At 50.3% G+C, this 25,809-nt stretch overlaps 2 protein-coding genes and 1 long non-coding RNA gene across 4 annotated transcripts; 2 read left to right on the top strand and 1 right to left on the bottom strand.

Annotated features, from left to right (window-relative positions):
• The first annotated feature begins 124 nt into the window (after window positions 1-124).
• MTA2 (metastasis associated 1 family member 2) lies at window positions 125-8,531 on the top strand. The gene is made up of 18 exons (XM_082659425.1): window positions 125-566; window positions 1,319-1,386; window positions 1,810-1,903; window positions 3,487-3,604; window positions 3,738-3,801; window positions 3,986-4,103; window positions 4,380-4,482; window positions 4,664-4,763; window positions 4,938-5,126; window positions 5,230-5,304; window positions 5,424-5,482; window positions 5,645-5,742; window positions 5,859-5,998; window positions 6,266-6,494; window positions 6,691-6,780; window positions 7,115-7,233; window positions 7,334-7,476; window positions 7,705-8,531. Exons 1-18 carry the CDS (start codon window positions 539-541, stop codon window positions 7,868-7,870), a joined length of 2,001 nt encoding a protein of 666 aa, XP_082515551.1. The 5' UTR covers window positions 125-538; the 3' UTR covers window positions 7,871-8,531.
• LOC309825749 lies at window positions 3,980-10,047 on the bottom strand. Its single transcript, XR_014297059.1, has 3 exons — window positions 9,957-10,047; window positions 5,350-5,417; window positions 3,980-4,093 (listed from the first exon to the last, which is right to left on the bottom strand). It is a non-coding gene; the product is annotated as an uncharacterized lncRNA (long non-coding RNA).
• A 76-nt stretch (window positions 10,048-10,123) lies between these two features.
• TUT1 (terminal uridylyl transferase 1, U6 snRNA-specific) lies at window positions 10,124-25,046 on the top strand. Of its 2 annotated transcripts, XM_082659424.1 has the most exons (10): window positions 10,167-10,279; window positions 11,412-11,819; window positions 11,897-12,087; window positions 20,056-20,371; window positions 20,556-20,656; window positions 21,710-22,179; window positions 22,747-22,856; window positions 23,025-23,135; window positions 23,319-23,411; window positions 23,781-25,046. In XM_082659424.1, the coding sequence occupies exons 3-10, from the start codon at window positions 12,073-12,075 to the stop codon at window positions 24,923-24,925; spliced, it is 2,361 nt and encodes a 786-aa protein (XP_082515550.1). In that variant the 5' UTR covers window positions 10,167-10,279; window positions 11,412-11,819; window positions 11,897-12,072; the 3' UTR covers window positions 24,926-25,046. The 2 variants fall into 2 exon arrangements, with proteins under 2 accessions (XP_082515549.1, XP_082515550.1); XM_082659423.1 differs by lacking the exon at window positions 11,412-11,819 and having other exon boundaries at window positions 10,124-10,279; window positions 23,781-25,045.
• The last annotated feature ends 763 nt before the right edge of the window (window positions 25,047-25,809 follow it).

The following is a 25,809-nucleotide window of genomic DNA, read 5'->3' as shown; positions in this document are numbered from 1 at the left end:
CGCCCTCGGGGGAGGGGCCGAGCCGCAACGGAAATAACCGAGCGCCGGGCCGCGGTTGGCCGGGGGGAGCCGAACTTCTTCCGGAAGTAGCCGAGCTTTGAGGTCTAGTTCTCCGACCAGAGCCGAGCGCTGGGCCTTGTTCTGCGGATCCGCCGAAGGTGTTCCGGAAGGAGGCGAACCCCGAGGCGGGCAGGGCAAGCCTTCGCGGCGGCCCTCCGAGTCCAACGTCTGGCGGGGCTCGGCGAGCGCGGGGGGAGCAGCAGCCTGGATCCGGTCCGGCGGGAGCCGAGCTCCTTCCGGAAGAAGCCGAGCGGGCCGGCGCCGGCCTCGGCGTCCCGGGCTAGAGGCGGTAGAGGCGGCGGCGACAGCGCGGGCCGGGATGAACCGCGACGGCTGAGGCGGCGGAGGTGCCGGCTGCGCGGGCCCGACTGAGACTTCTGTGAAGCACCAGCCCCGCGCTCCGGGCTTCGCTTCGAGCCCTGCCCCAGTGAGCCTCCCGGACCCCTTTGTGCGGCCGGAGGCGGCGGCGGGAACGGCCATGGCGGCCAACATGTACCGAGTGGGGGGTAAGTACCGGGCGTAGGGGCTGCGGGGCCCGGGGCGGGAGAGGCTGGGGGCCAGGATCGGAGAGGCTTGGCACCCAGTGGCGCGGGGAGCCGCGTTTGGGGCGGCATGGTCCAGAACGCGGACCGGAACCGGAACCGGGAGGGAGGGGAGGGAGGGCGCGGGGATCGCGACTCGACTGAGCACCGAGACTCCCGGAGAGGCTTCGGGCGGCCCGACGGCACTCGCGGGGCTGAGTCTGGGGTCGCCGGTGTCGCGGAGTGGGCTTGGGAAAGTGGTTCTGAAGGAATTGACAGGGCAGGCAGGGGATGCGGAGGGCCGGGGCGACCGCTTTGCCACCTGCGGGGGAGCCGTTGGGAGGTTTCCTCTTCCCAGGCGTTATTGTGCGCCTCGGTTCGCAAAGGTGGGGGCCCTGCGCAGGAGTGAACAATTAGTCGCTTGGCCCAGACTGGGATGCAACTCCGTCGCTGAGTGGTGGGGACTGCTGGGGAACCCCCTGCTTCTTGTCTCCCCCTGAAGGCTCACTTTTGAGTGAAGGATCTGATTTTAGAACTAAGTGATAAGGGGTGGAGGGTGGGGCATCCTTTCCTTATTTTCTGTTAGTTTCTCCACTTCCACATTTAAGCGTCCTCTCTACCTCGACCCTTATCTCCTTTTGGTCTACTCGGGCCTGCTTTCGCTCCTCCCACCCTGGTGCTCGGCTCTCCCATCTACTCCTCTGATCTTGCCGGTTCTTCCCCACCCCCTCCTACAGATTACGTCTATTTTGAGAACTCCTCCAGCAATCCTTACCTGGTTAGAAGGATTGAAGAGCTCAACAAGGTGAGTGGAGCAGAGTCCCGCCACCTCGCCACCAACCCCCCCCCCCCAACCTCCTCTTTCTTCTGAGGTCTCTAACTTCAGGTGAATGAGAGAGAGAGAGAGAGAGAGAGAGAGAGAGAGAGGGAGAGAGAAAGAGAGAAAACACAAACCCTATCCTAAGTACCCATTCATATTCATTCATTCATTTATTCATTCATTCCACACATTCAGGAAAGGCTATTGAGAGCTTAGTGGGAACTTTGCTATTCTGTTTCTTGGGGGCCAAGGAAAGGGATTTGGAAGTCTGTCCTTAAATGTAAATCTCTTGAGTCATAATTTCTTGGGCTTTTCTTACATCCTTTAGACTTGCTCACTGTTGTTAGTCTCTTTATGCATTTCCACTTTCAAATGACTACTTTTCACCACCATTTTTTCTCTCCTTAGACTGCAAATGGAAATGTGGAGGCAAAGGTTGTGTGCCTTTTCCGGCGAAGGGACATTTCTAGTAGCCTCAACAGCCTGGCTGATAGTAATGCCAGTAAGTGTCTTTGTACCCCACCCCCGGCCCCCCGTCTCCCCCTGCCCATGATCTGAAGTCTGCGCATGTCTCTGCAGGTGTTTCTCTTGGTAGCATGCCCAAGGCAGGGGTGTGAGTTTGGGGGTGGTAAATGCCTGGCCTGCAGAGGGAGGCCTGTTTTTACACGTTGGGTTGGAAGCAGGGTGGAGAGGCCATGATAAGGAAAGCCAGAATTTGGCTTGTGTGTGAGCGTGTATTTACGAGATGATAGTATTTAGGGGATGAGGAGGAGCTTTAGAGAAGCAGGACTCTTGGGGGACAGTTTTGGTTATGTTGGGACAATGGGTGGTGACTGTGAAGTTCAGGTGAAGAGGAAGAGATCGTACTTAGAAGCCTGTGTAACAGGGAAGCAGGTTTTTTTTTTTTTTTTTTGTGGTCATGAGGTGGTAAGGATACATGGGTGGGAGGGAATAAATAGGAAGCCAGGAGTTTTCTTGCACTTTTCCTCTTTCTCACCTATCCTGACTTCCCCTTTACTCCACTTTACATCTTTCCCTTTTCTTTTTGCCCTATCCTACGTCTCTTTATGCTTTCATCATCTTTTCAGATACATATTCTTCCATTTCCCTTAGTTTCTTTTTCTTTTTTCTGCTTTGGCTTTCTTTTCCCTTCCTCTTGTTTTTCCTAAATTATTTTTCTCATTTTAGGCTTTTTTGGGCCTTGGACATGAAGGGGTTAATGAGGACCTGGGCCTACCAAGTTCTCCGGCCCTTTGGGGTTTCCAGTCCCTTCTGGCAGGGGCTGACCTTGGCCTTGTCCAATCAGAAAGGGCGTGGGGGGTGTGGTCCCCCTTGCCTTAGGGCAGGGTTTCCGGAGCACACAGGCGAGGGGGTGGAGCCTACCGCACACCCCCCTTTCTCCCTGAGGCTGGGAACAATGTACCAATGAGCCTGGGCCTGTGGCTCCTTTGCCCTCTCCCTGTTTGGTTGGCACCCAGCCAAATTAACCCTTTCCACCAAGGTTTCAGGGCAAGTTGCAGCTCCTTGGGGAGGAATGTGTTGGCACTGGCTTGAGAGGTACTGTCCTTGAAAGCCCCACAACAAACGATTGTTAGCCAAGTAGAAAACAAGGGATAGTTAGGGTCGCACGTGACATTTAAGAGCAAAGTCTCCTGAAATTTGCAAAGAGGAACTGGTAAACACACTCCTGTGTGGGGCTTTTACTCATTTATTTAATTTGGATTTCTGGACCCCAGGCTAGTTTAGCAAGAGACAGGTGGGATCTTCTTGCTGGGTCTCATGTGAGCAGATTTGTGCTGTGTGAGTGGTGTCTGAGCCATGGCACCTGGGTCTGTGATGTATTTCTGTGGCAGTCTTTGTACTCTCAGCAGCTCTTCCCTAAAGAGTGATGGAGAGTTGGGAGTATTTGTAAGGGGGGTGGGGGTGGGGAAGCTAAGAGGGAAAGCTGGTGGTGTGAGAGGCAGGTACCTAGGGAATGTGAGAAAAACAAGTGAGACAGGAAATATTTTCCCTGGGTTAGAGCTTCTAAGGTGGCTTCTTTCTGAATTAGTTTCTGACTCGGCGTCTTCCTCCTAAATCTCCCAGGGGAGTTTGAGGAGGAATCAAAGCAGCCAGGGGTATCGGAACAGCAGCGACATCAACTGAAGCACCGGGAGCTTTTTCTTTCTCGGCAATTCGAATCGTTACCAGCCACCCACATAAGGTATGGGACAATCAGGGCCACTGTGGCCTGCATGCACTTATTTAGAAGGTGGAAAGGAGGGACTAGTGTATTGGAGCTGCTGTACAGAGGAAATGAGGAACTCACCCAGGGTTTTCTGACCTCCCTCCTGTAGGGGGAAATGCAGTGTGACCCTCTTGAATGAGACAGATATCTTGAGCCAGTACCTGGAAAAGGAGGTGAGAAAGAGGTGTCGGGAGAAGAGGGAGGGAAGTAGGTATTGCCCCGAAAGGCAAGAAGAAAGTCTGACTGGGATGAGGTGCAGGTTGACGGGCTGCCTGTCTTGGGAACTCTGGATACACCCCACTGCCCCCTGCCTATGAGGACTGCTGCCCTGCTTACCTTCTCTCTTTCCATCTCCAGGACTGCTTTTTTTACTCACTGGTGTTTGATCCTGTGCAGAAGACACTTCTAGCTGATCAGGGGGAGATTCGAGTTGGTTGCAAATACCAAGCTGAGATCCCAGATCGCCTGGCAGAGGGTATGCAGCAGGAGACACTGTATTATGGCTACGGGGTTGTGTAACATCAGAGTCTCTGAATGGTGTGCCCTGGCGTTGTGTGGTGCACAGTCTGCCTGGCTCTGTGTTGTGAACGTAGCAGAATGGGACCTTAGGAACCGGAAAGGGGCAAATGGGCACATTGGGAAGAGAAGTCTGAGAGTTGAGGTGGCTGACAGAATCCAAGGAGGAGACGAGGTGTTACTTTGTCAAGACATCTATTATCCTCCCCGATGATACCATTTCCCCATTCCCCAGGAGAATCTGATAATCGGAACCAACAGAAGATGGAGATGAAAGTCTGGGATCCAGACAACCCTCTCACAGACCGGCAGATTGATCAGTTTCTCGTGGTGGCCCGGTGAGGGGTGGGTGGATGGGGCAGATGGGCTGGGGGTGGTGTGGACATAGTTCTGATTCATGTTCGTAGAGATGGACTTTATTTATTTTTGGCCTGGGTGTTGTCCTTTTTTCTCATCTGGCTTGGTTCCTCAGCCCACTCGCGCTTTCTGCTTTCCCTGACTCCTCACTCTCTCCCTTAGCGCTGTGGGGACCTTCGCGAGAGCCCTAGATTGCAGCAGCTCCATTCGGCAGCCAAGCTTGCACATGAGTGCCGCCGCCGCCTCCCGAGATATCACCCTGGTGAGCAAGAAGTTGGTGGGTAGTTGGGTAGGCTGGGCTTTGTGGGGACCTGCAGAGCCTTGGGACTCTGCAGGGAGGAGGGTATCTCTGAGGGAGTGGGAGTATTTAAAGAGCAACAGAGGAGTGGTGCTGAGGGTTTCAGGTCGTCAGCATTGTTTCCCACCTTTCCTGTAGTTTCACGCCATGGATACATTGCAAAGGAACGGCTACGACCTGGCTAAGGCCATGTCGACCCTGGTGCCCCAGGGGGGCCCGGTGCTGTGTCGGGATGAGATGGAGGAATGGTCAGCCTCAGAGGCCATGCTATTTGAGGAGGCCCTGGAGAAGTACGGGAAGGATTTCAATGATATTCGCCAGGACTTTGTAAGTGGATGGGACTAGGAGGAGAGGTGGAAGAGGTGACAGGTGAGGGAACCAGGACCAGGGGCCAGATAGCAGCTCATCCTTCTTCCTTGTGCCTCCTCAGCTACCCTGGAAGTCACTGGCCAGCATAGTTCAATTTTATTACATGTGGAAAACCACAGACCGATACATTCAGCAGGTGAGGTCTGGGCTGGGGAGGCTGGACCAGAGGCCTCCTGCTCACCTCTGCCTTTGAAGTTGGTGACATCCTCCCTGCTGAGATGCTCTGATCCTTTTTACTTTTTCTCCTTCCTGCAGAAAAGATTGAAAGCTGCTGAAGCAGACAGCAAACTAAAACAAGTCTACATCCCCACCTAGTAAGTGCGACGGATAGGGGAGACGGGCACGTTTCCCTTCTCAGCCCCTAACCTGTGCTCTCCTGAGTGGTTGGGGGGTGGCTCGGAGACGCTGTCCAATTACAGAGACAAAGTGGAAGTGGATTCTTTTCCTTGACCAGTTCCTGGTTTCTCCTCCATTAGCACCAAACCAAACCCTAACCAGATCATCTCTGTGGGCTCAAAACCTGGCATGAATGGGGCTGGATTCCAGAAGGGCCTGACTTGTGAGAGTTGCCACAGTGAGTTCCAGGAAGGGATAGGGATGTGGGGGGTGAGCCGGGCGTTTGCTCTGGCCCAGCAACCTGAGAGGCTCAGGTAGCCTCCGGACCATTCCCTCCTCTCCATGTTCCTGCAGCCACACAATCTGCCCAGTGGTATGCCTGGGGCCCACCCAACATGCAGTGCCGCCTCTGTGCTTCCTGTTGGATCTACTGGAAGAAGTACGGGGGACTGAAGACCCCAACCCAGCTTGAGGGGGCTGCTCGGGGCACCACAGTAAGGATGGACGATGAGGGACAGGTTGGGGAGAGCAGTAAGCTAATTGATGTGAGCTTTAAGTGAAGGCCAGAACACCCAGCTCCAGTAAGGTTATGGCTTGACTGGGGTGGGGGTGGGGTGGTACTGGACAGTGGTTGGGGAGCCAGGCAGGTCAGGATGGCAGCAAAGAGATCAGGCGGGAATAAAAGACACTCCATCAAGAATGGAAGAAGGGAGCCTTGGCGACTGACTGTGTTCTCCCCTTTTCCTATGTCCTTCTTCCAGGAGCCACACTCGAGGGGTCATTTATCCAGACCCGAAGCCCAAAGTCTCTCCCCCTATACGACCAGCGCCAACCGGGCCAAGCTGCTGGCTAAGAACAGGCAAACATTCCTGCTGCAGACCACGAAGCTGACCCGTCTTGCCAGACGCATGTGCAGGGACCTGTTACAACCGAGGAGGGCTGCCCGACGACCTTATGCCCCCATCAATGCCAATGCCATCAAGGCAGAGTGTAAGGGCAGGAGTGCTGGGGCTGGTGGCAGGTTCGGGGTTGCTCTGGCCAGAGACCAGTGTTTCTCTGGGTGTTTAAGGACAGTAGTAGGGATAGTAGGCCACAAGGATTTGTTACGAGGTTAGGCATGGTTCCTGGCCCCAGAGGAGGCCTGAATAGTGAAGCGCCTTCAAAAGCGTTCATCTTTGTTCTCCAGGCTCCATTCGACTCCCTAAGGCCGCCAAGACTCCACTGAAGATTCACCCTTTGGTGCGGCTCCCCCTGGCAACTATTGTCAAAGATCTGGGTAAGGGTGGGTATAGGATGGGGAACCTTTAGGGTGGTGTCTGGCTCCCGGTCCTTTTATCATCAAGATCCTTCTCTTCCCCTGCTTTTTTCTTTCCCACTGAGTCCAAAAAGGTTTACTCTAACAGATTGTACTTTTGTAGGTTAAAAATGTTACTTTTCACATGCTATCCAGTATAACTATATATTGATTGATAAGATCATACTCATGTGTGACTTTTGAAATACTGGTGATTACTCTCCAGACCCCTCCCCCGTCACTGCTTTTGGGGATGCATACAGAAGAGGAAGTGTGAACGTCCTCTAAGGTTTCCTTTCTTTTTTTTCCCTGACAGTGGCCCAGGCACCTCTGAAACCAAAAACACCTCGGGGTACCAAGACGCCGATCAACAGAAACCAGCTGACCCAGAACCGGGGACTGGGGGGCATCATGGTGAAACGGGCCTATGAGACTGTGAGTTGACAGACTGGAGTGGGCCGAGTTGGGTGGGCTTTTGTATCTGATAGGTGTCTGAGAGTCTCCTCTCTCATTGTGCTGCCCCATTCTTTTCCAGATGGCAGGAGTCCCCTTCTCTGCCAATGGAAGGCCTCTGGCCTCAGGGATTCGCTCAAGCTCACAGCCAGCAGCCAAGCGTCAGAAACTAAACCCAGCTGATGCACCCAATCCTGTGGTGTTTGTGGCCACAAAAGATACCAGGTAGGGAGCCCTCCATGGGAGGGGCTGAGAGGTTGACAACCTAGATTGGTGGATATGGGAAAGGAAGTAGGAAGGAGTATCTGAGCAAGACCAGCTCCACGAAGACTGGGTGCAGGGTGGGTGGGGATGTTAGGAAGGAATGGGCTGGAAGGTGGAATTGTAGTGGAATGTGGGGTTTCATCTTGAAGGTCTTTGCCTTTTTTATTGCCCCCTTCTCTTCTTGGCCAGAGCCCTGCGGAAGGCTCTGACCCACCTGGAAATGCGGCGAGCTGCCCGCCGGCCCAACTTGCCCCTGAAGGTGAAGCCACCACTGATTGCAGTGCGGCCCCCAGTCCCTCTTCCTCCATCCTCACATCCTGCCAGCACCAGTGAGCCCATTGTCCTGGAAGATTGAGCATCTGTGGGGAAGGGAGGTGGGCTGAAAGCTAGAGGGTGGGTGCACAGGGCACCTAGCCTCCCTTCCCTTTAGTATCAAAGGGAATGAGGAGTGAAGGAGGGAGGGAGCAAGTGAGCGTGTCCTTGGAGGGGTTGGACGCCCTCTGGTGTTAGCACTTGGAGGCTTGTCCCCTTCCAGTGCTTCTCTGTGCCTGGTGGTGGAGGGCAGACTGCAGGAACTGGCCCATTGTGGGAACCTAGCCTGTTTTGGGGGGTAGGACCCACAGTTGTCTTGGACAGTTTTGGGGGGAGGGTTTTTAAATTTTTTAAAAATTTTGCCTCCCTTTGTGAAAGGGGATGGGGGAGGGGAAGAGTAAACAGATATCAGGTGGTGGTATCTGGTTGGGGGTGGGGGGCGTGCACTGCCATGACTGCCATGTCTTTTTTTTTTTTTTTTTTTCTCCTAATTGAGGGTTTCTCTTCCTGTCCGGTGTCCGGACTTTCCTAATTGGAGTTTGAGGTCCCATAACCCCAGCCTATGCTCGCTCTTTCCTTCCCTCCCCTTGTCCCCTCTGCCTTTTGTACGCCAGTTCTCAGAAATAAAGACCTTTTGTCTGTTTTTTTAACCTCGGATTCTGTAATTGGTTCTTATAGTAACAAATAAAAAGCTGTTTTCTTCAGCTCCTCCTGGCTCAGCTATTCTCTGCCGTGTGCATGCGTGTGTGTGTGTGTGTGTGTGTGTGTGTGTGAGAGTGTGAAGGTGCTTCTTTATTTCCTAACTCTTAATCCCCTTTCCTTTTTTTTTTTTTTTGCGATACGCGGGCCTCTCACTGTTGTGGCCTCTCCCCTTGCGGAGCACAGGCTCCGGACGCGCAGGCTCAGCGGCCGTGGCTCACGGGCCCAGCCGCTCTGCGGCATGTGGGATCTTCCCAGACCGGGGCACGAACCTGCGTCCCCTGCATCGGCAGGCGGACTCTCAACCACTGCGCCACCAGGGAAGCCCTCCCCTCTCCTTTTTACTTAGAGGATTCTGGGAGTTGTTAGAGGCCAGAGCAGGATGTAGCCCACTGTGGGGTGTACTGTAGGATCATATCACCTAGGTCTGTGGTGTATTTGCACAGACTGCTGCTTCAAGGATCCCCAAGGGCAGCCTCAGCAACTGCCTTGATATTGGGGCCCACTCTAGTGCTGTTTCCTCCCTTTTTAAGTTTGGGAGACAGATTAGACATTTGAGCTGGTCCCAACAAGAGGAGCACCTTAGGAGAGAGAACGAGAAGTTACGCCTACTGTGTGCTCCTTGAGCACTTTCTTTAGAGATGGGGAAAAGCCTCAGCAGTTGTGACTTGCTCAAGGTTAGATCCTGAGATGTCTGCCTCAGGTCCGCTGCTCTTTCCACAGCCGGAAGCTGTGGAAAGCTGTGGGTTGATCAAACACAGCAGGAGCTGCTTAGCCCAGCTGATAGGCCCCTCCATCTCATGGTCCTTGTCCCTGGGGCCTCCCTAGCTCTCTTCCTCCCTCCCTGCCCTGAGCCAACACCTTGGTAGTGTAGGGAGGAACTGACCACTATAACATTCTAGGGGGAAGCAGCACCCTCCAGTGTCTTCACTCAGCTGCCACCATAGCAGGTTCTGCTAAATGCCTTTAAGTGGGCCGGTGGCTCTGGCTCCTGGTGGGTGCACTCCACGCAGCCCGCTTACGCGGAAGAGAGGCGATCTGGCTGTAGCCCGTGGAGTGCGGAAGGTGCCCGGTGGGGGCAGAGCTCCCCAACCAGGGTTAGGGAGAGGTTGCAGAACTCCCATTCTGGGAGAGGACCGACGGCAGAGGGAGAGGGTAACAGCCCTGAGGAGGTTGGGAGTCTAGGGACAGTGCGGGCTTTGTGGAGGATCCGCCTTTATTCACTAGGTAAATATGGGGTTGAGGATACAGTCTCTACTGCCCCTTGAAGGAGGACACAGCCTGCTCTCGACCACCCAGCAGGGAAACCGCCTGCCGTCAAGCAGCGGGCCCGGCAAGAAACCCGGCACACGCTGTGGCTGCCTTATGAATATTCATGACCTTTGGGCCAATCAACGTCTGAACAGCTCAGAGCACGCCAATTGGCTTACCGCATGCAGATAAGCATCGTAGATGGTATTCCTAAAGCTGGTAGAGGCTTAAGTCGGGCTGGAAACGGAACCTTGAGCGGAAAGAGCTCGGTTTTCGGAGGAGTGTACCGCGCGATTGGGCGACGGCTACGTCACTTCCTATCGGACGGGCGGAAGTTGCTTCCCAGCATGGTGCAATTTGTAGAAGTGAGTTCCGGTCGTGGCCGAAGTGGTTGCATTTTGTTAGTACCGGACAGTTGGGATGGCTGCGGTGGATTCGGATGTTGAACCGCTGCCTCGCGGGGGTTTCCGCTGCTGCCTCTGCCACGTCACTACGGCCAACCGTAAGCGGTGGCTAGTGAGGGGGGTGTTTATGGGCTTTCGTCTTTGGGTCCTAGCGAAAGTTAGGGTTATAGGTCATAGTTCTTGCCAAGTCGGTTGGTAGGGTCTCACCTCCGTTTTCTCTCCGCTGTCCGAAGGGATTACAGAGCGGGGGAGAGTCCCACCATCTTACACCCCAGCTTCCCAGTATCCGAAATCTCGACGACAGAAGTTTCGTTATTTTATTTCCTCTTTAACCGTCATCTATTGGATATTCCCTTTGTGCCTGCTACTCCGCTGGGTTCTAGAGCGGGGAGAGGGGATTTAGAGATGAAGGAGCTCACCACCTAGAGATGGAAACAATTTCAGTACCTTATAGATGTGTTTGGAAAGCTGCCCGGTCACAGAGAAGGTAGTAATTAAGTGAGGGAAGCCCTACAGAGGAGCTTCCCAAAGGCAGAGATGGGTGAAGTAGTATGGTATGCATGTTTGGAACGTGGGTTTGGAAAAGGAGACAAGGTCCTTTTATGACAGCGTGAGAAGCTCAATGAAACCTCATATTCCACTTTTGAAGTCTGGAATCATAATCTCCCCTAAACATGATCTTTCATTCTTTTCCTTTGTGAATGGCACTACCACTTGTCCAGTAGGGCAAGCCAGAAATCCAGGATAGTCTTCTCTGGCCCCACATATACACTGGTGACATCAAGCAGCTGACTCAAAATGTAATAAAAATTTAAAAATCAGCTAAGTTTTCCCGCATTCACCATGTACCAGACTCTCAGGCAAGTGCTATATATGAATAATATCAATGTGGTAGGTACTATTATTATCTCCATTTTATACCTGAGGAGACATGAACAGCGAGGTTAAGTAAGTTGCCCAAGATTTCGCACAGCTTGACAGAGCTGGGATTTGATTCTGGGTAGTGTGACTTCTGATCCTGCACTTGTAATCTCTATAATATACCCAGAAATGATAAATAGTCTAGGGTCCTGATTTATTTGGTTCTTCTATAAATGACCTAGATAAGTTACCTGTTAATTTCTTTACAGTGTGCAGGTGTTGCTCTACCTAGCACTTGTAGATGGTTTAAGAAATACTTGTGGGGCTTCCCCGGTGGCGCACTGGTTAAGAATCCGCCTGCCAATGCAGGGGACACAGGTTCCAGCCCTGGTCCGGGAAGATCCCACACGATGTAGAGCAACTAAGCCCGTGCACCACAACTACTGAGCCTGCACTCTAGAGCCTGCGAGCCACAGCTACTGAACCCATGTGCCACAACTACTGAAACCCGTGCGCCTAGAGCCCGCGCTCCACAACAAGAGAAGCCACTGCAATGAGAAGCCCTCACACTGCAACGAAGACCCAATGCAGCCAAAAAAAAAAAAAAAAAAGAAATTGAAAAAAAAAAAAGAAATACTTGTGTACAGCCAGTTCTCCTGGGAACCACTTAAAATGCTTTATATAGACAAATGGACGAGAGAGGAAGCTGCAAGGAGCCAGGACTTTGTCATTCAAATGCCACATTTTCTATGGCTTGGAAGAATCAGTAGGATCTAGGTATGCCGAGAAAAAAGTCGGGGTAGGTACACTGAAGAGCAATTCGGATGTTTTTGTCCTCACGTTTGTCTTTGCAGGACCCAGCCTAGAGGCCCACCTGGGAGGCCGAAAGCACCGGCACCTGGTAGAACTACGAGCTGCTCGAAAGGCCCAGGGACTTCGAAGCGTGTTTGTCAGTGGCTTTCCCCGGGATGTGGGTTCTGCTCAGCTCTCTGAGTACTTCCAGGCATTTGGACCTGTGGCCAGTGTTGTCATGGACAAGGACAAGGTAGAGTGAGTGGCTCTGGGGGTAAAGAATGAGTCAGGTGTCCTGCACACCAAAAGAAATGGGGCGGGAGACCAGCAGCCTGTTCCTGCTGGTTCCTAATGTGGCTTGCCCTTGGTGGACACTCCAGTACTTGGGCTAGTCCAGCTTTGTGAGTCTCTCACCCTCGGCCCCCCACCCCTGCTTGGATTTTATCAGTTCGTCAGAATTAGTCACTGGGGAACTTGTTGGTCATTTATTTATTCAGTCAGTCTTTCATTTGCCAAATATTTATTAGCTGCTAACTTTGTACTAGGCACTGCTTAGAACTGCATTCTGAGTAGTGCATAGGTTAGTCATGGTCCCTGCTTGCACAGACCTTACAGTCTAGTGGAGGAAGTAGACAATTAAATGAGTAACTACTACAGTGAAGTGGGTGCTTTAAGACCACACCATTGGGAGATCTATCCTAACCCTTCAAGAAACTGGTTGATAAACCAGCTAGCAGTTTATTAACTTATGCTGAAAGGTACTGAGGTCATCCGGTCAGAATACCCTGTCGTCTGGACAATGCAAGACAAACAGACTTGTTCTTTGTGGTCCTTTTTGTCTTGCTTCCATGCCGACCTTTTGTCAGAGTCTCTCTAGTCCCCTGGAAAAAGTCTGCCGTTGTGGTGATGTGCTCCGTGGTCATATTGTAGCTCTGAGGCTACACTCTGGTTTTGTGGGCTTAGATGATCCCAAATCTACTTAGCAGCTCAGGTCTTCTTTTACCACGCCGTGGGGTCTGTTTTTCTTAGAAATTGCATTCAGCAACCGACTCACAATGGTTTAAACAAACAGGGTTCAGTTGTTCTCTTATAACAAGAAGTCCAGACCTGGGCCGTCCAAGATTTTACTGTTTTCCTGCTCTGTCATTATGGGCATATGGCTCTCACTTCATAGTTGTGATTATGCTGGTTCCACATCTTCCGACAAGAAGCAGCAGCAGGTTGAAGGGCAGACTATCAAAGGCTAGGGTCATCTGAGTCTGATCCCTTCCCCCGCTTTCTTTATTTCCCAGGAAAATATTTCTCAGAGGCCTCTTCAGCAGACATCTCCTTATATTTCATTGTCCAGAACTCTGTCTATTGCCTGGTTACTCCTAGCTACAGGGAAGCCTGGGAAATGAAGTTTTCTTAGCTGGGCACTTTGCCCCTCTGAGCAAAAAGCAGGGTTCTGTTAGTAAGGAAGTTGGGAGAATGTATATTGGGTGGGCAATTGGCAGTGTCTGTCCCAGGTGAACTCTTCAGAAAGCTCAATGCCACCATTTTTGTTCATATTTATTTCAATTGTAAAGAAAGATCTTTTCCTGAATTTAAACCTCAAGTTTTTGAGGCTTCTATCAATAATTATAACAATAATGACTAAAATTTTTATGGAGCAATTATTATGCACCAATTATATGCTAAGTACCGTATATCTTTTTTTTTTTTTTTCGGTACGCGGGCCTCTCACTGTTGTGGCCTCTCCCGTTGCGGAGCACAGGCTCTGGACGCGCAGGCCCAGCGGCCATGGCTCACGGGCCCAGCCGCTCCGCGGCATGTGGGATCTTCCCGGACCGGGGCACGAACCCGTGTCCCCTGCTTCGGCAGGCGGACTCTCAACCACTGCGCCACCAGGGAAGCCCTAAGTACTGTATATCTTATTTAATCTCCACAACATTTCCTTGAGATCATCACTGGGGAAGTTGGAGATTTGAGGGAGTCCCTACTTGGGAGGCAGTCACGAGTTACTTAACCTCTCTGAGTTTCAGCTGCTTAATTTGTAAAAAGGGAATAATAACACATACCTTGTTGTAGGAATCTTATGAGACTTTGAGATAGCTTACGTGAACTGTTCGGTTAATAATAAGCCCTCAGGGGGCACGGGTTCAGTCCCTGGTCGTGGAACTAAGATCTTGCATACCACACAGCGCGGCCTAAAAAAAAAAAAAAACAACTTGCAAAAAAAAAAAATAAAGACCTCAGTAAATAGTGGCTGTAGTTGGGGATGCTGGTATTGAGAGGAGAAAAATGGCCGGGATACATCCTTCTGAATCTGCTTATCCCACCCTCCCTGATGCCTTTTGTGCCGTTCTTGAGAGAAATATGTGCACACAGACAAGGCCAAGCAAAGAGACACCTAATTGCTAGCTGGGGCTTCGGCTGCAAACTTGGTGTTGCACTGCAGTCTGTTGAGCTGTGTGATTCCTCAGAATCAGAAGATTCACTTGGGCAGGCCCAAGTGGCTGCCTTTCTCCTTAGTTTCACTTTGGTTCTTTGTGCTGTTTGACATAGGGTAGAAGTGAGGGTAGATGGGGGACCCCCTTTTCTTTTTCCCCTCCTTGTATTGTCAATTGATATTATATATTATTAAGATATATAATTCACTGTTTGTTAGTATATTTGGAACATTCTGCAACCATCATATGATCTAATTCCAGAATGTTTTTTATCACCCCAAAAAGAAACTGTGAATCTATTATCTGTCATTCTCCAATTGTGATTCAGGCCTGTGTGCTGGTGAAGCCATCCCTCTGGTTAATTTTTGTATATGGCGTGAGGTAGGGGTCCAACATCATTCTTTTACATGTGGTTATCCAGTTATCCCAGTTGAGAAGACTGTTCTTTTCCCATTGAATGGTCTTAACACCTTTGTTGAAAATCAGTTGGTCATAGATGTACGAGTTTATTTCTGGAGTCTCAATTACATTCTCTTCATCTGAATGTCTGTCTTTTTTTTTTTAAAAATAATTTTTGGCTGCATTGGGTCTTCATTGCTGCATGCGGGCTTTCTCTAGTTGTGGCGAGCAGGGGCTAACCCTTTGTTGTGGTGCACAGGCATCTCATTGCGGTGGCTTCTCTTTGTTGCAGAGCATGGGCTCGGGAGCGTGGGCTTCAGTAGTTGTGGCTCGTGGGCATAGTTGCACTGCAGCATGTGGGATCTTCCTGGACCAGGGCTCGAACCTGTGTCCCCTGCCTTGGCAGGTGGATTCTTAACCACTGCACCACCAGGGAAGTTGTGAATGTCTATCTCTATGCCAGTACCACACTGTCTTTTTTTTTTTTTTTTTAATTAAAAAATTGTTTGGGAACTTCCTGGTGGTACCGTGGTTAGGACTCAGCGCTTTGGCTGTCAGGGCCTGGGTTCAATCCCTAGTCAGGGGACTAAGATCCCGTGAGCTGTGCGGCATGGCCAAAAAAAAAAGTTTTTTTTAATTGAGGTAACGTTGGTTTGTAACATTATATAAATTTTATGTGTACAACATTATATTTCTATTTCTGTATACCCTACAGTATGGTCACCACCAAAAATTTAGTTTCCATCCATCACCATACAGTTGATCCCCTTTACGCATTTTGCTCTGCTTCTTCCCCTCTGATAATCACTACTCCTCTCTGTATCTATGTGTTTGTTTTTGTTTGGTTTGTTCATTTATTTATTTATCTATTTAATAGATGTTTTTATGGTACATATAGTACTTTATTTTTTTAAAAACTTTATTTATTTACGTATTTATTTTGGCTGCGCTGGGTCTTAGTTGCAGCATGCAGGATCTTTGTTGAGGCACGTGGGATCTTTTAGTTGCAGCATGCGGACTTCTTAGTTGTGGCATGCATGCAGGATGAGTAATACTCTAATATTCTATTGTATATATACACCTCATCTTCTTTATCCATTCATCCATTCAGGGGCACTTAGGTTGTTTCCATACCTTGGCTATTGTAAATAATGCCGCAGTGAACATAGGGGTGCATATATCTTTTTTTTTTTTTTCCCTGTACACGGGCCTCTCACTGTTGTGGCCTCTCCCGTTGTGGAGCACAGGCTCCGGACACGCAGGCTCAGCGGCCATGGCTCACGGGCCCAGCCGCTCCGTGGCACGTGGGATCTTACCAGACCGGGGCACGAACCCATGTCCCCTGCATCGGCAGGCGGGCTCTCAACCACTGCGCCACCAGGGAAGCCCTCATATATCTTTTCAAATTAGCGTTTTCATTTTCTTTGTATAATAACCCAGGAGTGGAATTGCTGGATTGAATGGTAATTTTAGTATTAATTTTTTTGAGGAATCTCCATACTGTTTTCCATAGCGGCTGAACCACTTTATATTCCCAACAGTGCACGAGGGTTCCCTTTTCTCCACATCCTCACCAAGACTTATTTCTTGCCTTTTTGATAATACCCATTCTAATAGGCATGAGGTGATATCTCATTGTAGTTTTTTTTTTTTTTAATCTTTTTTTTTTTGGCTGTGTTGGGGCTTCATTGCTGTGCACGGGCTTTCTCTAGTTGTGGCAGGCGGGGGCTACTCTCCCTTGCGGTGGCTTCTCTTGTTGTGGAGCATGGGCTCTAGGCACGCTGGCTTCATTAGTTGTGGCACGTGGGCTCAGTAGTTGTGGCTCGCGGGCTCTAGAACACAGGCTCAGTAGTTGTGGCGCGTGGGCTTAGTTGCTCTGCGGCATGTAGGATCTTCCCGGACCAGGGCTCAAATCCATGTCCCTTGCCTTGACAGGCGGATTCTTAACCACTGCGCCACCAGGGAAGTCCAGTCTCTTTGTTTTTAAAATTTTGGTTGAGTTGTATAAGTTCTTTATGTATTTTGGATATCAGCCCATTATCAGATATATCATTTGCAAATATCTTCTCCCATTTGGTGGGTTGTCTTTTTATTTTATTGATGGTTTCCTTTGTTGTGCAGAAGCTTTTTAGTTTGATGTCGTCCCATTTGTTTATTTTTGCTTTTGTTTCTCTTGCTTGAGGAGACATATCTAGGAAGATATTAAGAACAGTATCAAAGAGCTTACTGCCAGTGTTTTCTTCTAGGAGTTTTATGGTTTCAAGTGTTACATTCAAGTCTTTAATCTATTTTGAGTTTATTTTTGTGTGTGGTGTGAGATAGTGATCTAGTTTCATTTTTTGCATGTGGCTGTCAAGTTTTCTGAACTCTGTTTATTGAGGAGACTGTTCTTACTCCATTGTATGTTCTTTGCTCCTTGTTGTAAATTAATTGTCCATATACATGTGGGTTTATTTCTGGGCTCTCAGTTCTGTTCCATTGATCTGTGTGTCTGTTTTTCTGCCAGTACCATGCTGTTTTGCTTATTATGATTTTGTAATATAGTTTGAAATCAGGGCGTGTGATACCTCCAGTTTTGTTCTTTTTTCTCAGGATTGCTTTGGCTATTTGGGGTCTTTTGTGGTTCCTATAAATTTTAGAATTTTTTGTTCTATTTTTGTGAAAAATGTCCTTGGGATTTTTTTTTTTTTTTTTTTTTGAGGTACGTAGGCCTCTCACTGTTGTGGCCTCTCCCGTTGCAGAGCACAGGCTCCAGACGCGCAGGCTCAGCGGCCATGGCTCATGGGCCTAGCCGCTCCACGGCATGTGGGATCTTCCTGGACCAGGGCACGAACCCATGTCCCCTGCATCAGCAGGTGGACTCTCAACCACTGCACCACCAGGGAAGCCCTCCTTGGGATTTTGATAGGGATTGCATTGAATCTGTAGATTGCCTTAGGACATTTTGACAATGTTAATTCTTCCAATCCATGAACATGGAATGTTTTTCTATTTATTTGTGTCTTTTTCAGTTTTTTTCAACAATGTCTTATAGTTTTCAGTGTATATGTCTTTCACCTCCTTTAAGTTTATTCCTAGGTATTTTATTATTTCTGTTGTGATCGTAAATAGTTTTCTTAATTTTTCTTTCTGCTGGCTGATTGTTAGCATATAGAAAGAGAACAGATTTTTGTACCCTGCAACTTTGCTGTATTCATTTATTATTTCTAGTGGGTTTTGGTAGAGTCTTTAAGGTTTTCTATATATAAAGTCATGTCAACTGCAAATCGTGATGGTTTTGCTTCTCCTTCCCAATTTGATGCCTTTTATTTCTTTTTCTTGTCTAATTGATCTGGCTAGGACTTCAATACTGTTTTGAATAAGAGTGGTGAGAGTGGGCATCCTTGTCTTGTTCCTGATAGCTTTCAGATTTTCACCATTGAGTATGATGTTAGCTATGGGTTTGTCATATATGACTTTTATTATATTGAGGTGCATTCCTTCTCTACCCATTTTATTGAGAGTTTCTATCATAAATGGGTAATGAATCTTGTCAAATGCTTTTTCTGCATCTACTGAGATGATCCTATTTTTATTCTTCAGTTTGTTAAAGTATGTGTCTTGTTGATTGATTCATGGTTGTTGAACCATCCCTGCGTCCCGCTTGATGGTGTGTATGATCCTTTTAAGGTATTATTGTATTGTATTTGCTAATACTTTGTTGAGCATTTTTGCATCTATGTTCCCAAGAGATATTAGCCTGTAGTTTTCTTTTTTTGTGTTGTCTTTGTATGGTTTTGGTATCGGTGATGTTGGCCTTGTAAAAATAAGTTAGGGGGCTTTCCTGGTGGTGCAGTGGTTGAGAGTCCGCCTGCCGATGCAGGGGACATGGGTTCGTGCCCTGGTCCGGGAAGATCCCACATGCTGTGGAGCGGCTGGGCCCGTGAGCCATGGCCACTGAGCCTGTGCGTCCGGAGCCTGTGCTCCGCAACGACGGGAGAGGCCACAACAGTGAGAGGCCCATGTACCCCCCCACCAAAAAAAAAAAGGTTAGGAAGCGTTCCCTCCTCTTCAATATTTTGGAATAGTTTGAGAAGGATAGGTATTAAGTCTTTGATGGTCCTGGACTTTTGTTTTTTGGGAAACTTTTTGATTACTGTTTCATTCTCCTTACTCGTGATCAGTCTATTCAGGTTTTCCATTTCTTCATGATTCAGTCTTTGAAGGTTGTGTGATTCTAAGAATTTGTCCCTTTCTTCTAGGTTGTCCCTTTGTAGGTTTGTTGGTGTATAGCTTTTCATATTCATAATATTCTCTTACCCTTTGTATTTCTGTGGTATCCGTTATTATTTCTCCTCTTTCATTTCTGATTTTATTTATCAGAGGCTTCTCTCTTTTTTTTCTTAGTGAGTTTAGCTAAAGTTCTGTCACTAGTACCACACTGTCTTGATTACTGTAGACAGTACCTTTGTATAAGCAGGATGAGGTTCTAGCTTTACCAGTGAAGAAAATATAAAAAAATATGGCCTTTTGCCAGAGCAGTTATATTTTTTCTGCTCCTGCTAACGTTTTACCTTAAAAAAAAAAATGACCCAATGAATATCATTAAACTCAACCAAATCATAGCAGCAGTGCTGTCATATTGCTGGTAAGTTTGTTGAAGATAGGGTTTATATGTTTATATTTATGCCTAACACAGTGATCATTACATGGATTCTTTTTTTTTTTTTTTTTTTTTGTGGTACACGGGCCTCTCAACCGCTGCGGCCCCTCCCACTGCGGAGCACAGGCTCCGGACGCGCAGGCCCAGCGGCCGTGGCTCACGGGCCCAGCCGCTCCGTGGCATGTGGGATCCTCCCGGACCGGGGCACGAACCCGCGTCCCCCGCATCGGCAGGTGGACTCCCAACCACTGCACCACCAGGGAAGACCCTACATGGATTCTTAATATTAAAAGAGTCTAATTAAAGCAGGAAAAGTTAGGGGGTGAGTCACAGTATTACCAGTGAAATGTCATTGGGAAGACGGGGGTTTTATAAAATAGGTAAAATGAGGTTTTTCAGAGGCAGGCTTGGGTGAGAATAAAATGTATGCGATTTGAGTGAAGGAGATAATTGCTTTTCTAAATATGTTCCCTGGTGGGAATTCCCTGGCGGTCCAGTGGTTAGGACTCCACGCTTTCGCTGCCAAGGGCGTGGGTTCAATCCCTGGTCGGGGAACTAAGATCCCATAAGCCTCGAGGCGTGGCCTAAATAAATAAATAAATATGTTCTCTGATGTTATGGAAACAGCAAACAAATTTCCCAATTTATATGGTGGTCCCCATTTTAAAGATTCTCACCCACTGTCAGACCATGTGTTTGGATTCTAGGTTCTAAAACCATCATCATTGTCCCTCTTGTGGTTTGACAGGGAGTGTTTGCTATTGTGGAGATGGGGGACGTGGGTGCCCGGGAAGCTGTTCTCTCACAGCCCCAGCACAGCTTGGGAGGACATCGCCTGAGGGTCCGGCCACGGGAGCAGAAAGAGTTCCAGAGCCCAGCCTCCAAGTCCCCCAAAGGAGTGGCCCCCGACAGTCACCAGCTGGCAAAAGCACTAGCGGAGGCCCCGGACGTGGAGGCACAAATGGCGAAGCTCGTGGGGCTGAGGGAGCTGTCTGAGGCTGAGCGGCAGCTTCGGAGCCTCGTGGTGGCCCTGGTACAGGAGGTCTTCACAGAGTTCTTCCCTGGTGCGTCACCTCCCTCACTGTGTCTGAGCCCTCCCTGTCCTTCCTCCCCTGTGTTTGCATCTCCAGTCCTCCCTCAGCTAGTGGTGTTCATTTGCCTGCTTTTCCATCTTTGTGCCCCATTTTGTTCTTCCACCACTTACTCCCTGCAGTGTCTCTTGACCTTTATTCTCTGCTTGGCACCCAGGCTGTGTGGTCCATCCTTTTGGCTCTTCCATAAACAGCTTTGACGTCCATGGCTGTGATCTTGACCTCTTCCTGGATCTGGGGGACTTGGACGAGCCCCAGGTATGTGACCATGGAGGCAGCTGTGAAGAGTCAGTGGAAATGGTCATGTCTGGGCAAACACTTGACCTCTCGTGCCTTAATTCCTCATCTATAAAATGGGGGTAATAGGACCTGCCTGAAAGGGTTATTATAATTGGAGAAATGTGAATGTGTATGGATATTGGATAGGATAAGATGAATCAACATGGGATAAATGGCATTTGTAACAGGGAAAAAAACAGATTTCAAAATAGCATGTATAATATCTTATTTGGGGAGATAATGGGTTATGTTTTTGCTTATCTGTGTTTTCTAACATGTAATGTACAGATCCTGCCTTGGGAATAGGAAAGGGTCATTATTTTTTAAATAGACTATTTTTTAGAGCTGTTTTAGGTTCATAACAAAATTGAGCAGAAAGTACAGAGTTCCCATATACCTCTCACCCACAGAAGGTTTTTTTTTTTGCTGCACCTCACAGCTTACAGATCTTAGTTCCCCCACCAGGGATTGAACCCGTGCCCCCTGCAGTGGAAACGCACTGGATTCCTAACCACTGGACCACCAGGGAATTCCCTTTTTAGTCTTATTTAATCTGGAACAGTTCCTCTGCCTTTTTTTGTTTTTCATGACAATAACGTTTTTCTAAAATACTGACCGTTTATTTTATGGCATTAAAAGGTTAATTTTTAAAAAGGCTTGTGAGGGTTTCACTGGTGGCGCAGTGGTTGAGAGTCCGCCTGCCAATGCAGGGGACACGGGTTCGTGCCCCGGTCCGGGAAGATCCCACATGCCGCGGAGCGGCTGGGCCCGTGGGCCATGGCCGCTGAGCCTGCGCGTCCAGAGCCTTTGCTCCACAACGGAAGAGGCCACAACAATGAGAGGCCCACGTACTGCAAAAAAAAAAAAAAAAAAAAAAAAAAGCTTGTGAAGGTTAAATGAGTTGATATTTATAAAGCCTTTAGAATAGAGCCTGGCACATAATAAGCAGTAATAGGTATATCTTAGGGATGGAATGTTCCCTGGTTAGGGGACCGCAGGTGAGGCAGTTACTCAGCTCGTTTCCATCCACAGCCAGCCCCAAAGGCTGCAGAATCTCCATCCCTGGACTCGGCCCTTGCATCCCCACTGGATCCTCAAGCCCTGGCCTGCATCCCAGCCTCCCCTCCAGACTCACAGCCTCCAGCTTCTCCCCAAGACTCGGAAGCCCTGGACTGTGAAGTCCCTTCCTCCTCTCTGGCACCCCGGACTCCAGACTCTGCTTTGGCCTCTGAGACCCTCGCCTCTCCCCAGTCCCTGCCTCCATCCTCGCCACTGCAGGAGGACCTGGGAGAGGGGGACCTGGGGAAGGCCATGGAACTGGCAGAGGCCCTGAAGGGAGAGAAAGCAGAAGGGGGAGCCATGCTGGAGCTGGTGGGATCCATTCTTCGGCGCTGTGTCCCTGGAGTGTACCGAGTCCAAACTGTGCCATCTGCCCGACGCCCTGTGGTCAAGTTCTGCCATCGGCCTTCAGGTCTCCACGGTGACGTCTCCCTCAGTAACCGGTACCTTTGTTTGGGGGGTGGCGGGGAAGGCCGGATGGGCACTCTGGGGAGGTTGAGGAGGGTGCCCTGCACCAGCTGAGCCTTTGGTTGTCCTTATTTGGTCCTGTCTGTCTTTCTGATGCTCATCTCATGTCTGGCTTTCATTTCAATGTTTGGAAAGTGTGTTTCTTGGGATACTGTTTTTAAGGATTTAGGAAAGAGTTCCATGGTTGAATAAGTTTTAGCATTGGGAAATGCTGAGTTAAACACAGGCAGGTTTCTCCCTTCCCTCCCTCTCCCCCACTTCCTCTTTCCTCCCTCTCCCTCCCTTCCTATCTTTCTTTGCATAGTAAAGGCTCTGATCAGTCTTACAATAACATGCTCTGTAACTAAGACATTTATAGGATGTAGTGTTTCCCAGACACGTTTGATGTTCTTTTGTACATACTCTCTCCAGACCATGTCAGAAAACTCGGGAAACCCTCTGTTGGCCTTCTTCCAGCTGGCCCCCATTACACAAGCCTGGAATAAGAGCTGGGGGTGATAGGTTCCTGAGCCCTAACACCCTTGTCCCCCCCTCTGTCCCAGGCTGGCCCTGCATAACTCCCGCTTCCTGAGCCTCTGCTCTGAGCTGGATGGGCGAGTACGGCCCCTTGTGTACACTCTGCGCTGCTGGGCTCAGGGTCGAGGGCTGTCAGGTGAGAATGAATCAGGACAGACTTGGGGCTGTGTTCGTGTCGGGGCAGAGGCAGGGACTCAGGGAGAGAAGGAAGGTGGCAGGTACAGGAACCAGGGTTGCGAAAACTGCCAAGGAGGGGATCAGAACCGCCTCTAATCTAACCGGAATTAATTGATTATTTACCCAGGGAGTGGCCCACTTCTCAATAACTACGCCCTGACCTTGCTCGTGATCTATTTCCTTCAGACCAGGGACCCTCCTGTGTTGCCCACTGTGTCCCAGCTCACCCAGAAAGCAGGTACAGTAGCCCGGCCTCCACCCGCTCTGTCTCGTGAGCTTCATCTCTCTTCTTCATCTCACTTAGACATATTGAGCTTCCCTGGGAATGAGATCTCTGCTATCACTCCCATATCCAGCCTCCCCCGCCCCCCCTTAATCTTCGTGCTTCCAGGCTCACCCTCACCTTTTTTTACTTTCATAGGTGAGGGCGAACAGGTGGAGGTTGATGGCTGGGACTGTAGTTTTCCCAGGGATGCCTCGAGACTGGAGCCCAGCACCAATAAGGAGCCCCCGAGTGAGTTTGGGGAGCCTGGGAGAGGACTAATAAATGGTGCTAATGACACAGTTACTGGCACACAGCAACCTCGTGGGATAGCTAATATTGTTATTGCTACTTAACAGATGAAGAAACCATGCCTTGGAGTAATTGAGTGGCTTGCCCGAGGCCATGCTGCTGGCGAGGGGAAGGGGCGTATCTGGGAGCGCCACGGGAGAGAGGTGTGACCTCCTGTTTATAGGGATCAGAGGAGCCTGGCCCTGGCACTCTTCTGAGCCACTTGGGAGGGAAAAAGAAAGTCCAGCTAAGGGAATGGCTCTGGCACAGGGCTGATCTCACTTCTGGCCTCCAGGTGACCCCTTTTCCCTGGGTTTTCTGTTCCTCCAGGTTCCCTGCTGGCCCAGTTCTTCTCCTGCGTCTCTGGTTGGGATCTTCGTGGCTCACTGCTGTCCCTGCGGGAGGGTCAGGCACTGCCTGTGGCAGGGGGCCTGCCCTCTAATCTCTGGGAGGGTCTGCGCCTCGGTCCCATGAATCTCCAGGACCCCTTTGACCTGAGTCACAACGTGGCAGCCAACGTGACCAGCCGGGTGGTCGGGCGGCTACAGAACTGCTGCCAGGCGGCAGCCAGTTACTGCCGAAGCCTCCAGTACCAGTGCCGTTCCTCCCGGGGTCGGGACTGGGGGCTGCTTCCCCTTCTGCAGCCCAGCTCCCCTAGCTCCCTGCTGTCTGCAACACCCATCCCCTTACCCCCCGCTCCCTTCACCCAGCTCACTGCTGCCCTGGCCCAGGTGTTACAGGAGGCTTTGGGGTGCCATATAGAACAGGGAACCAAGAGACTGCGGTCAGAGGGAGGTGGGACTGGGGAGCCTTCCCAGGGAGGGACAAGCAAAAGATTGAAACTAGAGGGACAGAAAAGCTGTGAGGGGGGGCAGGAGGAACAGCAGGGACGTGCAGGGGGCCACAGTGAAGATGGGGTGGAAGAAATGGCGATAGAGGCTGGAGAGTCAGTGCAAGACTGGGCCATGAGGAGCCCTGGGCAGCCAGGGGAGCTGGCCCCGATGACCGGAAAGCATCTAGGCACTGGAGAAGAGGGGCGGTCAGGCCCCGCAGCGCTGGCTGAGCAGGGGCCCAGAGGACCTGAGGCAGCCCAAGAAGGGTCTCAGGCCGAGGCAGGGAAGGGGGCGTTGCTCTCCTCAGTGGGCTGGCGCTGTGCCTTGTGCCACCGAGTGTGGCAGGGGCGGCGGCGTGCCCGAAGACGCTTGCAGCAAATCAAGGAAGGAGGTGGAGCTGGTGCTGGCACAGGAGCAGAGTGGCTGGCAACTGAGGCTCGGGTCACCCGGCAGCTGCGAGGCCTGAGCGGTACTGAACAGACACCAGGGGCCGAGCCACTCCTGACCTTCGTGGTGTCTGTCTCCCAGGCTGACCAGGCTCTCACTGTGACCCCACTCCGGGATTCTCAAGGCCTGTTCCCTGATCTCCATCATTTCTTACAGGTTTTCCTCCCTCAAGCACTTCGAAACCTGCTCAAGTGAAGATGGGGACCGTAAAGGGCAATAAAGCTGCTAGTTTAATAAACGCTAGTTTCTGCTAATTTCCACCTGGTAATAATCCTCCTTCCCCCCAGTGCTTAATGCAGCCTCTCCCAGGTACCCTCTCTCGCCACCCTAAGATAGGTCTCTCAGTATGTTTCCTTCAGAGCCCAGGAGGAGTGTGTGTTTGGCACCTGGACCCACTCAGTAGAGTTCTGGAAAGATGGAGTGCTGGGTGGGTGGCTTGAGCAGCACCTGAGAAGTACCAAGTTTGCTTCCACATTTACCTTACTGCCCAGAGTTGTGAATGGTGACAGGGCTTGAAATTTGGATTCAGGGTTCTTCATTCTCTCACTTAATAGAATTCATCCTGTTCTTAAATTGGGTTCAGATCTGAGCATGGGTAAAGGGCGACCCATCCATTGAATTGTCAGCCCTTCCCGGGTGACAGGACGTGGCTGGGTTCTCCCTCAGCCCCTCCCTTGTTGCAGGCCCGAGGACTAGCTCCTCTTCTAAGCAGTAACAGCATCCTTGAGCTGCAAGGTCGTTTAATGGCAAAAAACCTCTTTTACAGAGGGCTTCGGACTTGGGCTCGGGTTAGATGTACAAGCTCTCCTCTAGAAAGAGCCGGAACAAAAGGAACGTGGCACCTCGCCACCTCCACGCAGTTGCTTCCGCTCCTATGAGTGTCACACAACCACGATGTTCGGGGGTCTGGCAGGACCTCCAACAAATCACCGCGGGCCCCGCGACCCGGAGGAAAACGCCTCTGGGGCCCGGCGCGATGCCGGGCTGGCAGCTCTGCCACGTAGCTACAGAGGGCCGGCTTTCCAGCTAGTTCTCACAGTCTCCCCACCCTCCGCGCCTTCTACCTCCATGTCGGGACT

This window comes from Grampus griseus (genome assembly GCF_964374135.1).
Source record: "Grampus griseus genome assembly, chromosome: 8".
In the NCBI taxonomy this organism is placed as follows: domain Eukaryota; kingdom Metazoa; phylum Chordata; class Mammalia; order Artiodactyla; family Delphinidae; genus Grampus; species Grampus griseus.
The sequence above is the reverse complement of the archived record's forward strand: the minus strand, read 5'-3'. Positions and strand labels throughout refer to the sequence as shown.

What these genes read in the sequence shown, in the direction of transcription:
- MTA2 (XM_082659425.1), top strand. Translation starts at nt 539, where the DNA reads ATGGCGGCCAACATGTACCGAGTGGGGG. An exon ending in CAGTTTCTCGTGGTGGCCCG is followed by an intron (nt 4,483 to 4,663) that starts GTGAGGGGTGGG and finishes TCTCTCCCTTAG; the next exon opens with CGCTGTGGGGACCTTCGCGA. An exon ending in AACTATTGTCAAAGATCTGG is followed by an intron (nt 6,781 to 7,114) that starts GTAAGGGTGGGT and finishes TTTCCCTGACAG; the next exon opens with TGGCCCAGGCACCTCTGAAA.
- TUT1 (XM_082659423.1), top strand. Translation starts at nt 10,198, where the DNA reads ATGGCTGCGGTGGATTCGGATGTTGAACCGCTGCCTCGCGGGGGTTTC. An exon ending in TTGTCATGGACAAGGACAAG is followed by an intron (nt 12,088 to 20,055) that starts GTAGAGTGAGTG and finishes GTGGTTTGACAG; the next exon opens with GGAGTGTTTGCTATTGTGGA. An exon ending in CTTCACAGAGTTCTTCCCTG is followed by an intron (nt 20,372 to 20,555) that starts GTGCGTCACCTC and finishes CTTGGCACCCAG; the next exon opens with GCTGTGTGGTCCATCCTTTT.